Source organism: Mycotypha africana, assembly GCF_025528875.1.
Source record: "Mycotypha africana strain NRRL 2978 chromosome Unknown BDF20scaffold_17, whole genome shotgun sequence".
Taxonomy (NCBI): Eukaryota; Fungi; Mucoromycota; class Mucoromycetes; order Mucorales; family Mycotyphaceae; genus Mycotypha; species Mycotypha africana.
The window spans coordinates 89,527-102,287 of NW_026515741.1; the positions used below are offsets into that span (position 1 = coordinate 89,527).

The 12,761-nt window shown below is 39.2% G+C and overlaps 3 protein-coding genes across 3 annotated transcripts; all 3 read right to left on the reverse strand.

The window, feature by feature from the left end:
- Positions 1-2,745: 2,745 nt before the first annotated feature.
- Positions 2,746-5,502, reverse strand: BDF20DRAFT_238392 (uncharacterized protein). The gene is made up of 2 exons (XM_053074983.1): positions 4,065-5,502; positions 2,746-3,524 (listed from the first exon to the last, which is right to left on the reverse strand). The coding sequence occupies exons 1-2, from the start codon at positions 5,276-5,278 to the stop codon at positions 3,107-3,109; spliced, it is 1,632 nt and encodes a 543-aa protein (XP_052930859.1). The 5' UTR covers positions 5,279-5,502; the 3' UTR covers positions 2,746-3,106.
- A 414-nt stretch (positions 5,503-5,916) lies between these two features.
- BDF20DRAFT_1004934 (uncharacterized protein) lies at positions 5,917-8,797 on the reverse strand. Its single transcript, XM_053074673.1, has 10 exons — positions 8,139-8,797; positions 7,924-8,056; positions 7,742-7,843; positions 7,401-7,666; positions 6,858-7,321; positions 6,702-6,768; positions 6,465-6,625; positions 6,306-6,396; positions 6,157-6,221; positions 5,917-6,089 (listed from the first exon to the last, which is right to left on the reverse strand). The coding sequence occupies exons 1-10, from the start codon at positions 8,586-8,588 to the stop codon at positions 6,023-6,025; spliced, it is 1,866 nt and encodes a 621-aa protein (XP_052930860.1). The 5' UTR covers positions 8,589-8,797; the 3' UTR covers positions 5,917-6,022.
- A 37-nt stretch (positions 8,798-8,834) lies between these two features.
- Positions 8,835-12,718, reverse strand: BDF20DRAFT_982984 (alkaline-phosphatase-like protein). The gene is made up of 8 exons (XM_053085148.1): positions 12,184-12,718; positions 11,470-12,091; positions 11,344-11,385; positions 11,073-11,262; positions 10,776-11,005; positions 10,342-10,670; positions 9,654-10,252; positions 8,835-9,561 (listed from the first exon to the last, which is right to left on the reverse strand). Exons 1-8 carry the CDS (start codon positions 12,366-12,368, stop codon positions 8,918-8,920), a joined length of 2,841 nt encoding a protein of 946 aa, XP_052930861.1. The 5' UTR covers positions 12,369-12,718; the 3' UTR covers positions 8,835-8,917.
- Positions 12,719-12,761: the final 43 nt, after the last annotated feature.

Sequence of the window (12,761 nt, forward strand, 5' to 3'; positions counted from 1 at the left end):
GAAGAGAAGATAGGAACAAGTTCAATAGCCAGCAAAACAATTAATCGAGTATATGACATATGGCGACTAGCACAAAAAAAAAAATTTTTTTTTTGGAAAACCTAATGTCAGTTAGAACTGCGCCTTTAAGCATGTATTAAACAGAGTACAGTTCGTACATAATACAATAACTGAATTAGTAGCTCCATAAAGAGCATAAACAATGTTAAATTGAGTCTCACGATAAGGATCTAAATTAACTATATTCAGACGCTGTTGAGATGCTCAATAGTAGTAAGTTCGCTAGTATTGGGTAACTAACTTGTCAAATGAAAGTGTAAGTTTAGGCACTATTTTATAGCGGTATATTTGGATCACTGTATGGAGTAATTTACATAAAAAATTTTTCTTGGCAATGGGTCGCTTATAATGAAAGTGACTTTCACGTTAGATCTGTGAGAAAGATCATGGACTCGGATAACAAATAGCAGTGGCCACCACTCATAGGACAAGGTGGTGATAGCCACCATTGATGATAGCATATCATCCAAGTGTAGTAACTCGCGTATAGCATTAAAGCAGCAGTTAGTGACAAAGAAAGTTTACGACAGCAAAAAGACAGAATCATGAAGCAGCATTTAGATGAGATAGGTCACAAAGCCACCAGGTTTTATTCAAAATTCTACAAGAATCCTTAAATAGCATGGACAACGCAATAGGTAGAAGAGTATCTTTCAAAGAAGTCGGGAAAATAGGTAGGTGTATAGTCCTGTTATTCGGCAAATCTCATCTCAAACATTGAATAGTTTTGGACATGGGTCAAAAAAGTCTGCACATTTCGAAAATACGGGAACACTTTCAGCAATGTTACTGATGCTGCGAATGGACCCCTCTAAGTATTTCACCGTTCCCCTCAGCTGAAGTGATTCTAAACTTACAGCCGATACTCATAATTTACTGCTGCAAAGATAGCGAGGTAGTATATCAGCGAAGAACCATTCCAAATTTGCCAGTTTACTAAACCACGTCCTCCCGCTTTATTCACTATGTGTTCCATGGTGGACTTCCTGCTCAGCTGCATCTATTCGTACTGATGAGCATAAGTTTTTCCTAAAGGTTCGCTCCCCGATATGCAGTTACAATTTACCTCGAGTCTTATAGTTCATTTACTCTATCAGTTTGTACAAAGCTTCATTTTTAAAAAATAAACGAAGCTCTAAAGTCCAGTCTTTATGTTTATTTACTAGTTAAATTGGACGTGGCAGCACTATATTTTGCCAATAAATAAGGACTAAATAAGTACTTGATCAGAAAAGAGCTGATTTTTCAAGCTTTGGTTATTAAACTTATCATTGGATAATACTAAAAGTTACGCCATTTTGTTGACATGCATGTCTATCCACTCGTTTTCAAAATAAGTAAGACATGCTTTGCAAATCTATTAAAAGCCCTTTTGACAGCTGCGAAACATGACGGTGCCAGTGTCTTGGATGTACTAGTAATCGATTACCTAGTATTATGGTTCAGCTTGAATGACACATTATAGACGCGTGAGGTTTACCTCAATTCTTAGACACAAAAAGACTAAATCTATTTATGCATATTCTATAATGAGAGAACTTATAGATAATAAAGTATAAAAACGCGTAACTAAACAGTCCGAATCGCATGTCTCAAGATTGATCGCTGATTCGCTACATAATGATCTGCATACGTTAAACTAATTGGATGTAATATTATCCCAAGCGATTTAATAATGCCTTATACGGATTATTTTACCCTAATCTGTTTGACAGGGAATAATTTACCGTGTGATTTTATTTACCTCAAGTTGTTAAATCTCGTGTAATGTCTCCTTTTTGATTACGTACAAACACAAAATAGCAATAGAATGCGTCCAGTTTCCCGCTGATTTTTCTGCTTGAAAAAACTTGAGCACTTTAACTGTCTTGATGGTTCAGACATAGCTTACATTTTCACTGTAGCATGACACTACATCAAACAATGGTATGGTTTAGGTAAAGAATTAAGAATATCTTATCTAATCTTTTTATACTGGATATACCTAGCGATAAAAAAATTGCTAACTAAGCTACAAATGAGACTATATTGTTGAACATTTTGACGCTTTTCGACCTTTAAACAAAACAGTTTATCCTATTTTTTCCGTTTATCATAAATATTTTTGCATAGTCATTGCTCACTAAGGAGCAAAAATGTCTTAATGAACGAATAATCTGGTATTTGCAGGTGAATCCTTTCGATAGACTTGCTTCCTACACATTACCGGGAATATAGCCATCCGTTTTTGCTAGAAAAATCTTATGCGGAGTTTTCAAGGAACGTGCAATGATGCCTTTCCTGAAAACAGATGTTCGAGAAGTTTTTACTAATTTTAGCAATGCTAGAGCAATATGGAGTCGATCGCTGGGAGCCTCATTATGGAAGCGTTTGTGTTTACAAAACAACTAATTATACATCTATTCAGACGTTTGAGTGCACCTTAAGAATATATAGTGCATTTTTTATAAGGTAGTTGTATGGAAAATGTGTGCTTCTCTTTCAGAAATGCTGCGCTCGAGCATTCAATTATGAGTGGGAGGATGATACCAGAATTTCCTAATTGATGCTTCATTCAGTTATCCATAAGCATTATGAAGTAAAACCTTGGTTTCTTTTGAATATTTCCTCACCAGTTCTACCTCCTGCCTCACATGCTATGATTATATTTCTCATTCTATGTTTCCACATACGTGAAGTACGTCCGCCCTATAAGAGTTCCTTTGAACCGTGTCTTACCTGAACAAAAGTTAAGATTTACCGCCAAGCAATTCATATAAATATCAAACAATATAGAAGAGGGGTATGCCATTCCTCCAACAGGCATTTCTCTTCCTACCTCTACCACGAACTATTAAAATAGGTCATCAATATGCGTGGTACACTTCTGCTGTCCGCCGTTGCTGGTGCCGCTCTTGTTGCACTCTCCTCTGCTGCTCCTATAACTCCTGCTGCCTCTACGTCAACCGATATTGATGTAGTTGCTACTCCTACTACTGTCTCTACTTCTACTGATGTGGTTGCCACCCCTACTACTGTTGTTCCCATTCCACATCCTACTGAAACTTCAGAAAAGAAGGATGACGAAAAGAATGATGATAAGGATGATAAGGATGATGACTCCAAGGATAAAGATCTGAAGAATCCTGCTGATAAGGATGGTGATTCCAAGGATCAGGATGTCAAGAATCCTACCGATAATGGTGATGACTCCAAGGATAAGGATGACAAGGACTCCAAGGATAAGGATGACAAGGACTCCAAGGATAAGGATGACAAGGACTCCAAGGATAAGGACGATAAGGACTCCAAGGATAAGGATGACAAGGACTCCAAGGATAAGGATGACAAGGACTCCAAGGATAAGGATGACAAGGACTCCAAGGATAAGGACGATAAGGACTCCAAGGATAAGGATGGTGATTCTAAGGATAAGGATGTCAAGAATCCTACCGATAATGGTGATGACTCCAAGGATAAGGATGATAAGGACTCCAAGGATGACAAGAATAAGGATGTGAAGAACCCTACCGATAAGGATGGTGATTCCAAGGATAAGGATGTCAAGAATCCTACCGATAATGGTGATGACAACAAGGATAAGGATGACAAAGACTCCAAGGATAAGGATGATAAGGACTCCAAGGATGACAAGGATAAGGATGTCAAGAACCCTACCGATAAGGATGGTGATTCCAAGGATAAGGATGTCAAGAATCCTACCGATAATGGTGATGACAACAAGGATAAGGATGACAAAGACTCCAAGGATAAGGATGATAAGGACTCCAAGGATAAGGATGATAAGGACTCCAAGGATAAGGATGATAAGGACTCCAAGGATAAGGATGATAAGGACTCCAAGGATAAGGATGATAAGGACTCCAAGAATAAGGACGATAAGGACTCCAAGGATAAGGATGACAAAGACTCCAAGGATAAGGATGATAAGGACTCCAAGGATGACAAGGATAAGGATGTCAAGAACCCTACCGATAAGGATGGTGATTCCAAGGATAAGGATGTCAAGAATCCTACCGATAATGGTGATGACAACAAGGATAAGGATGACAAAGACTCCAAGGATAAGGATGATAAGGACTCCAAGGATAAGGATGACAAGGACTCCAAGGATAAGGATGACAAGGACTCCAAGGATAAGGACGATAAGGACTCCAAGGATAAGGATGACAAAGACTCCAAGGATAAGGATGACAAAGACTCCAAGGATAAGGATGATAAGGACTCCAAGGATAAGGATGACAAGGATGACAAGGACTCCAAGGATAAGGATGACAAGGACTCCAAAGATAAGGATGACAAAGACTCCAAGAATAAGGATGATAAGGACTCCAAGGATAAGGATGATAAGGACTCCAAGAATAAGGATGACAAGGATGACAAGGACTCCAAGGATAAGGATGACAAGGACTCCAAGGATAAGGATGACAAAGACTCCAAGAATAAGGATGATAAGGACTCCAAGGATAAGGATGATAAGGGCTCCAAGGATAAGGATAACAAAGACTCCAAGGATAAGGATAATAAGGACTCCAAGGATAAGGATGATAAGGACTCCAAGGATAAGGATGACAAGGATGTCAAGGGTAAGGGTGATAAGGACTCTAAGGATAAGGATGGCAAGGACTCCAAGGATAAGGATGACAAGGATGACAAGGACTCCAAGGGTAAGGGTGATAAGGACTCCAAGGATAAGGATGGCAAGGACTCCAAGGATAAGAATGACAAGGATGTCAAGGGTAAGGGTGATAAGGACTCCAAGAATAAAGATGACAAGCACCACAAACTTAAGAAGCACCACAAGCATGACGATGATGACGAGAAGGATAAGCACCATAAGAAACATCACAAGCATGACGATGATGACAAGGATGATAAGCATTCTAAGAAGCACCACAAACATGACGATGATGACAAGGTCGATAAGCACCATAAGAAACATCACAAGCATGACGATGATGACAAGGATGATAAGCATTCTAAGAAGCATCACAAGCATGATGATGACGACGAGAAGGATAAGCACCATAAGAAACATCACAAGCATGACGATGATGACAAGGATGATAAGCATTCTAAGAAGCACCACAAACATGACGATGATGACAAGGAAGATAAGCATTCTAAGAAGCATCACAAGCATGACGATGATGACAAGGATGATAAGCACCATAAAAAACACCACAAGCATGACGATGACGAGGATGATAAACATCATAAGAAACACAACAAGAAACAACACAAGAAACACCACAAGCACTAAATGGCAATTCTCTAATCAAATGTCAATTGCCACCCTCTATCTATGTATTTAATCTAATTTTCGTTTAGTGCTTTATTAATGAGTCTGTATTACTACTTCTTCATACTTCTACATTATTAATTCAATCAATAAATATCCTTCCTATTTCAGTCGTTTTTGGTTTTTTTTTTTTTTTTTTTTGCAGGATTAATTGTTAACATTTATCATAGATTCCTTAACTTACAGTCAAAAGCACTACATGTAGTTGTTCAACGTTCCTTTGAGTATGCGTTTACCAAAAATAAATGCCAATTCCATTATATAAAGGGTCTAGACATGCCAATGTGCATGGCCCGCCGATTAGGGTGGCATCGAAAAATATTAGGTCCTTGCGGGATACTAACGCACAGAGACTTTACATAACGGAAGTGGTCAGGTCAATCTCTCTAATAATCTTACATATTTATCTTTTTTTTTGTTTTTTTTTTTTTTTTTTTTTTTTTTTAACACGCGCTTAAAATACATGAAGAGCTCATTAGTATTCTGAAATATGCCCTTCATCAATTTGATTGAACTTACTTTGGAAAGTATGTTCTTAGCTTACTTCCCTTAATAATAAACATAGCTCATATATAGAACAAAGCGGGATCTACATCATGTTACAATAACAACATGCCAACTTTACTTTATTTTTGAATGAGGCGTCTTAATTTAGTACATTTATTCAAATTTGAAGGGGTCTACGTGTTCATACTCTAAAGATTTTTTGATGTAAAAGCACATATATCTAGCAGACAAATGTTTGAAATTAATATTTACGCGTAAACGTATACTTAACACTAAAATAGACTTACGCTTTACTGTCTAAAACTTCTTTTTGATACGCCGTGGTGACATTATGGTCATCGAAGCGAAACCACTACAGATTTGATCATTAACAAGCATCAGACATGCACTGGAGTTTTCTTTCCTGAAATTTAGTATGTCTTTTCATCGATCTTACTTCATTTCTATGTTTAGCATACATTGTATAGTGCCCTGTATCCATTTTACCCTGGTGGTTTACCACTGCAAATAGAGTGTAAATGTTGTCTCTGATATCGGTTCAGTAAACACTAGATTAGTATGCTTACTATTACTATTCACCTTGCTAAAAACTTACTCTTCTTTATCTTTCGAAGTTGTATATGGTGTCAAATTTAGTTCAACTGGGAATCTTATTTTGGTTTCAATTTTACTTGAAGTCAAACCATGTTCGAACCGTTTCAATTGAATACTTAACACTGGCGGTAAACGCTTGAACGACAGTTGCTTCGTAGCCTCCTATTGATCAAACGTAAATCAGCCAAAACGTCACATCTTGCTTATCTATTTCAGATCAAAGCCAGTTCATACTTACCTGAAAAGTATTTCCACACTTACTACAACTGTACTCATTCAAGCCCAATTTCTCCGGTTGTGTATATCTATTGAATGAATAAAAAAAAATAGTTTGAACAGATGTTTTTGACCACTACTCAATTTTTGCCTATGTAAAATAATGGCCTTGCGTTACCTATCTAAACAATCTAGTAAGGTATTACCATGCTTATGATGCTGCTCGTCGCGACTTTTTCTCCGTTCAAATTCATTATATTTTGATGAGCCAATACTAGCATTACCCTTCTTACTATCACTGTGACTATGATGGTGATTCTTCCTTTTCTCAGTAGCAAGGGATTTGGGAGTTTTTAGCATGCCTAAACTGATATCCAACATGGGGTCATACGTCGTTGTCACATTTTTGCATTTTAGACAAGTAACATTGGACTGTAATAACCCAGCAAATGTCTTATGAATGATGCACTCGCAGTTGGTACCTAGTTTATGTTCTTCACAGCCAGCATGAATGTTATTTAGAGCACTAATGAAAAATTCATGGGCATCTTGCTGGGCATAACCTGCCAACTCTTTCATACTCATCCACATGGACTGTAAAAATCGGCAAGGTCCGTAGGGCTTCTTGTCGTTTGCATAAAACTACAAAACAGTTTTAGTACATCATGTGAAAGGAAACAGCGATGAAACGGTGTCGAATAAGCAATAAAAATGGCAATACCTCTGCAAATAGATCGTTCATCTCACAGCACATGCAGTGCTGCTTCTGGCAGGTTTTAGAGTTATGTCGGTCACTTAGAAAGTAGGCTTTGAGCAATGGATTATGGATCAAACTTTGCAAAATGACGTTCATGAAACAGGTGTTGCCCATATTACATAGTCCTCGAATACCTTGACAGGAAGACAAGGTCGAATAATGTGTGATTGAGTTAATGTCCTTCCTGGTTGGCTCCCAAGGCTGGACGCGTTGTCTTTTCCTTCCTAATTCTGTAAGTGGAGGTTAGACCCGATTTGTGTAACAGAAGACCCGTAGATCCTTTGTTATAAGCAATAGTACTCTACTTGTGTATCTCTCAAAATTTATGATTGTTTCCTCTAATTCCACATCATATATATAGTCATCGCATTCAGAGCAGAACAAGGTATATCTATTAAAGTCCATAGCTGAGCCAGTAGACCAAAAAATGACGAATGGTAAGTAAAAAAAACCACACAGGCGGAATAAGGCTAGGAAGCATGGTTACCAAATGTATGCTTCTTTTCTTTTTGATGCTGCTTTATATGGCCCTTTTTCCAACATCCAAAATAAACGCAGTGTAAGCAAGCATGTAAATGGGATAAAGGGTACAGACATGTACTACATTCGGGAATAGGCAGCTATATTTTTTTTTTTTTTTTTGAAAAAGAAAGGCTCAATGCCTTGTTGCATTAAATCTGATCTTTCGCTTTTTCATTGTACCTCGTTATGTTTCCTTGTCTTTGAGTGGATAGTGTTATTACCGTTGCTACTATGACTCCTGTTGTCACCGTCGACTGAAGACGCTGCTTTCGACTTTTTAGATTGATGCCATAACATGGAATATTGAATCAGTATTCGATAATTGTCAAAAATGTTGTTCATCGTTCCTCCTCCTCCTCCATTTTTCTGGTCTATATATTCTTGCTTGAGTTTTGTGAGGTGTACGCAGCCACCGGACTGGATGGTTGGCTTCTGCTGTGTCACTTGCGATGGCTGCTGTTCCAAACTAGCTCCATAAAAGTCGGTCGAATTTTTTATGGGCGAGTAGATGATGTCAAAAATAGTTTTTTGATCGGATCGAGCAGAAGATGCTGAATGCGTCGAAACTAATGAGGAAGGTTTGTACAGTTTCGGAGACGCAAGTAATGATGAGCTTGGACTTTCAGCCATATTTGCGGGAGAAGAGGTGTATGTTGCTTATGCCTGTTTTTACGTTTTATGGGTTGGTTGACTTGTTTGTTATGCTGTAATTTTTGCACCCGCTTTAATCTGCTTACGTCTGTGCTTTTATTTAGGGAAAGAGAGGGAATAGGTTGGGTGAGTAAGAAGAAAAAAGACAGAGACCCGTGACCGGCGGGCCTACAAAGACACACACACACACACACACACACACACACACACACATTAAAATTTTATGCGAGCATGATGACATCCAGGTACAAAAGTTCATATGGATTTTGTCATTCTTTTTTTTTTTTTTGCTTTATTGCATACACTGTCTATCCTATTTTTTGCTTGAACATCATTTGAGTGCAAAGAGAGCCTATCATCACTTGATGGACCCAATGAAATAAGCAAGTCCATGCTATTTGATAAAGATACTTGGGAGAGAAAACGGTCCAAATAAATAAATGCTCTCTTAGAATAGTGACAGCTATAGACAGGAAAGCTAACGCAACACTAAACAAAATACATTGCACTAAAATATAATCCATCCAGCCACCGCTCTTTGTTGGTTCCAGTCGCTTGACGTCAGTAGGATGGTTCAAAGTCATCGCTGTAGACGATGTCGTGCTCACGCACAGGGCCCAGCCTGCGATAGACCACCAAAGGCTTGCTGACCAGTTTGAGCAGAAAGTAAGAATGCCAATAAAGAGGGTATCATATTGCTCCACACCAATATAGGCATTACTAAGATCTACAGACGCTATTGAATTAGAATGGCCCGTCGCGAAAAATGCTGTATGACATAAACAGGTGACCAACACACTTGTAAACCAAACCGGTACTTTTAGCTTGGCATGCCAAGTCAGCAGACATTGAAACTGTAGTGTAAAAAGGAAAAACAGAAATGCGTTGTGATTATCACTGAGAAGAATGAACACAGGTGTCAACATGTAAAGTAGTAACTGTAGTATCAAGCCTAGAATAAGGGGTGAATGAGTTCCAATCGATTACGTTCAGGCAACCCCCTGCCCCGCTCCCTCAGGGAAATCTCATCTATTGTTATTTTACCTGAGACTGAGGTGACTTGATCCGCCTTCTTCCTCCATGCACTGATGTTTTCGTTTTTGTTGTCCTCCATCCGTTCAACCACCTCTTTGTTTTCAACCCTCCTTTCGCCTTCGTTGTCCTCTTGCTCCGTGAAATCCATCTTTTTGGATCGCTGCAGTACATAGAATAATCCATACAAACCCAAAAGGCCTGCTCCACAATAATTATAGATCAATCTGCCTAGTTGTATTTGCGTCAATTGTTGTAAAAGTTCCCAATCAAGCAAGGCGTTATAAATGGAGGGTAGGTTGGTAATAGCCGGATGACTACGTATTTTGTACGCAAACACAAACACGGATTGAAACAGGAGGATGAGGAACAAAATAAGCTTGACGATACATTGTATGATTTTTGATGTTTGGTGTACATCCACCCATCGATTGTCATGATGAAGCCTTTGTAAACTACGGGCGCTGTAGACGACAGAGGCTAACAGACTAAAAGCCAAAAGGTGAAATGTCGTCGCGTCTGAAAAGGAGAGTGAGTTCCAAGCGATGGTGAGACGCACCAGAAATAATTCTACGGCAATGTAGGGAACAGAGGAGGGTGATAATCGAGCGCTTTTACAAAAAAGAAAATGAAAAGAGTATGAGCAAAAAAAAAAAAGATTTTTTCCATTGAAGCACAAGCCTAGAAGAAGGGGTCTTACCTGTGATAGATAGCAAGCATCGTACTTGTTTGTGTAAAGAAATACCAAGTAGCATGTTCTTCTTCCACAAAACTACTAGCAAACATGCTTACAGCATAGAGCATTAAGCCAATGATGGCGAATCGTTGGGTCATGCCTCCCCAATGGTGCTTGTTGTCCGTGACAGAGTGAGTGTCCTCTGCTGATAAAGAAAGCGTCTTTGGACGCAACATGGCTAATCGAATGAACCCAACGGCGGTGAGACAGATACAAACAACACCTATCAGCATTTGACTTAAACTGTAATCACAGGCAGTGTTGGCGAGTTGCGCTTGTGCTGCTTCTATAAACTTGAATGTGTGTGTGTGTGTGTGTGTGGGGATGGTTAAAATAGATGAGTTTGCGTTTTGTCATCCATCGCTTTGGTAGCCGATAACAACGATGATTATCTATACCTCATAATAAGCTGCAGCAGCATGTTTTCCTCTCTTTTCCTCGTTTGTCTGTATATATTGATGATGGAGTTGTTTTGCTTTCACATACAACTGTCCAAAGGAGTCAGTGAGTGCATCGACCCCGTGGGCCGGCTGATCGAATGTTTTTGCAAATGCAGGGACACTCTTTGCCAGTAGCCGCCCTAACTGTTGCGCATTTCGTTCAAGATGTCGCAGAATACTGGGTATATCTAGAGTCCATACAAAAGCATTCAGTTGCTATGCTTTCATCTCGATGCTGCAACCAAGTCAACTTACCCTCTTTGTAAAGGTCCAGAATCAGCTTTCCAATACTGTTTTTGGGTATAGGAAATGCGAATAACGTGGCCAGAGTAGGCACAAGATCAATTTGATCCATCACTGGATATCCAAACGCCATCGGTCGTTTCACATCGATGAGCGCTTTGGCAGGTTGGTCTTCAAATGACGGGCTGAGAAACACCAAAGCCTAGAGAATGAAATAAACGGAATGAGCCCTCCATCGAGTCTATTTTCTCGACACAAATAAAATTAGCCAAGTCATTTTTACAGCCGATGTCTCGCCTAGGGTGGAGCCTCCATGGTTTCCTTTCTAAAAGAAATGTTGTGCCCATACTACTCAGTCATGGTTGCTTTCCTATTTTTTTTTTTTTGGGTCCGTTATTTCTCTCCCTACCTCATTCATACCATGATCCCCACAGACAATCAATAAAGTGCCTTTGGAGGGTGGGTCCTCTGGGCGGATGCGTTTCTGATCTTGGGCTTTCACGATAGCGTAGATGGATTGAATGGCTTTATCCATTTCCAACTGCTTTGGTTTCATCAGTGGACTTTGAGGTCCACTCAGATGGCCAATGTGATCCAAGCCCAGATAATGAAGGATCACAGCGTCCCAGTCTTGTACTGTGATGTCTGTTTCGATATGGCGCGTGACGTTCCAGTCGACCTGTACTGTATCGGACACAAAGAAAGAAGTCGTCCCATCTGTTTTTGTAAAAATATCGTTGGGAAAGAGCCTGAGCCATGTATCGTCGCCAAAGAAATGAAGGGTTCGATTGTGCTGCTTTCGGAACTGATAAAGCCAATTATCATGATGCGTCAAGGAAGCACTGGTATCTGTTTCGGCAATATTGAGAATAGCATCCAAAAAACTGGGTATGGTACCGGTCGTTAAGGCTTTGATACGAGGTAAGGTGACGGTAGGCGCTGTTGCTTTGGCTGTGAAAGGATAGGCACGACCGAGCTTTATCTGTTGGTTGACAAAATGAAACCCTGAATGCTCACCTAATATAAAATCACTAGTATGCAGAAAAAGAAACACAAGGGAGTGAGTGAGTGAGTGATGGTTAAAACCACTTGAAAAAAAATAAAATAAAAAATGGCGTCGTACTTTCGTAAGGCATCGATGAGGACAAAGACTAATCTGTCAAACTGAGGAGCATCATGGACCACTTCATCTGCGAAACCTGATAAATAGACCTTATAAGGAAAGAAACCTTTGCAGAAGAGAGCAATGCCTAACAGCTGTAAACAAGCCAACAAGCTTAGGTGGATTGCTTTTCGTTTGCTGCTCATTGGGACAGGAACGGGGTCGTGGGTTCCCTTTTACTCTCTTTCTTCCTTTAGAAGCGAACGCTTTTTTTCTGGCTCGCGGGAAAGCCTCGCGGGATTTCAATCCATTTGAGTGTTGGTATTTTGCAGCTGTTCCTGAAGTGAGATGATTTAGGGAGAAGCGATTTGTCATGGTTTTTTTTTTTTTTTTTAAAAAAGCAAAAGGGGATATCGTATATTTTATTTAATTGTAACAAACCATTTTGGTTTTTAAAGAATAATAATAATAATAATAATAATAATATAAATAGTTTAAAAACGAATGTGTATGGGGTGAAGGAAGGAATGATTTATAACAAAAAAAGCGATTCGCTTTTTTTTTTTTTTTTTTGGGGAAAAAGTGGTATCAAGGGCTGT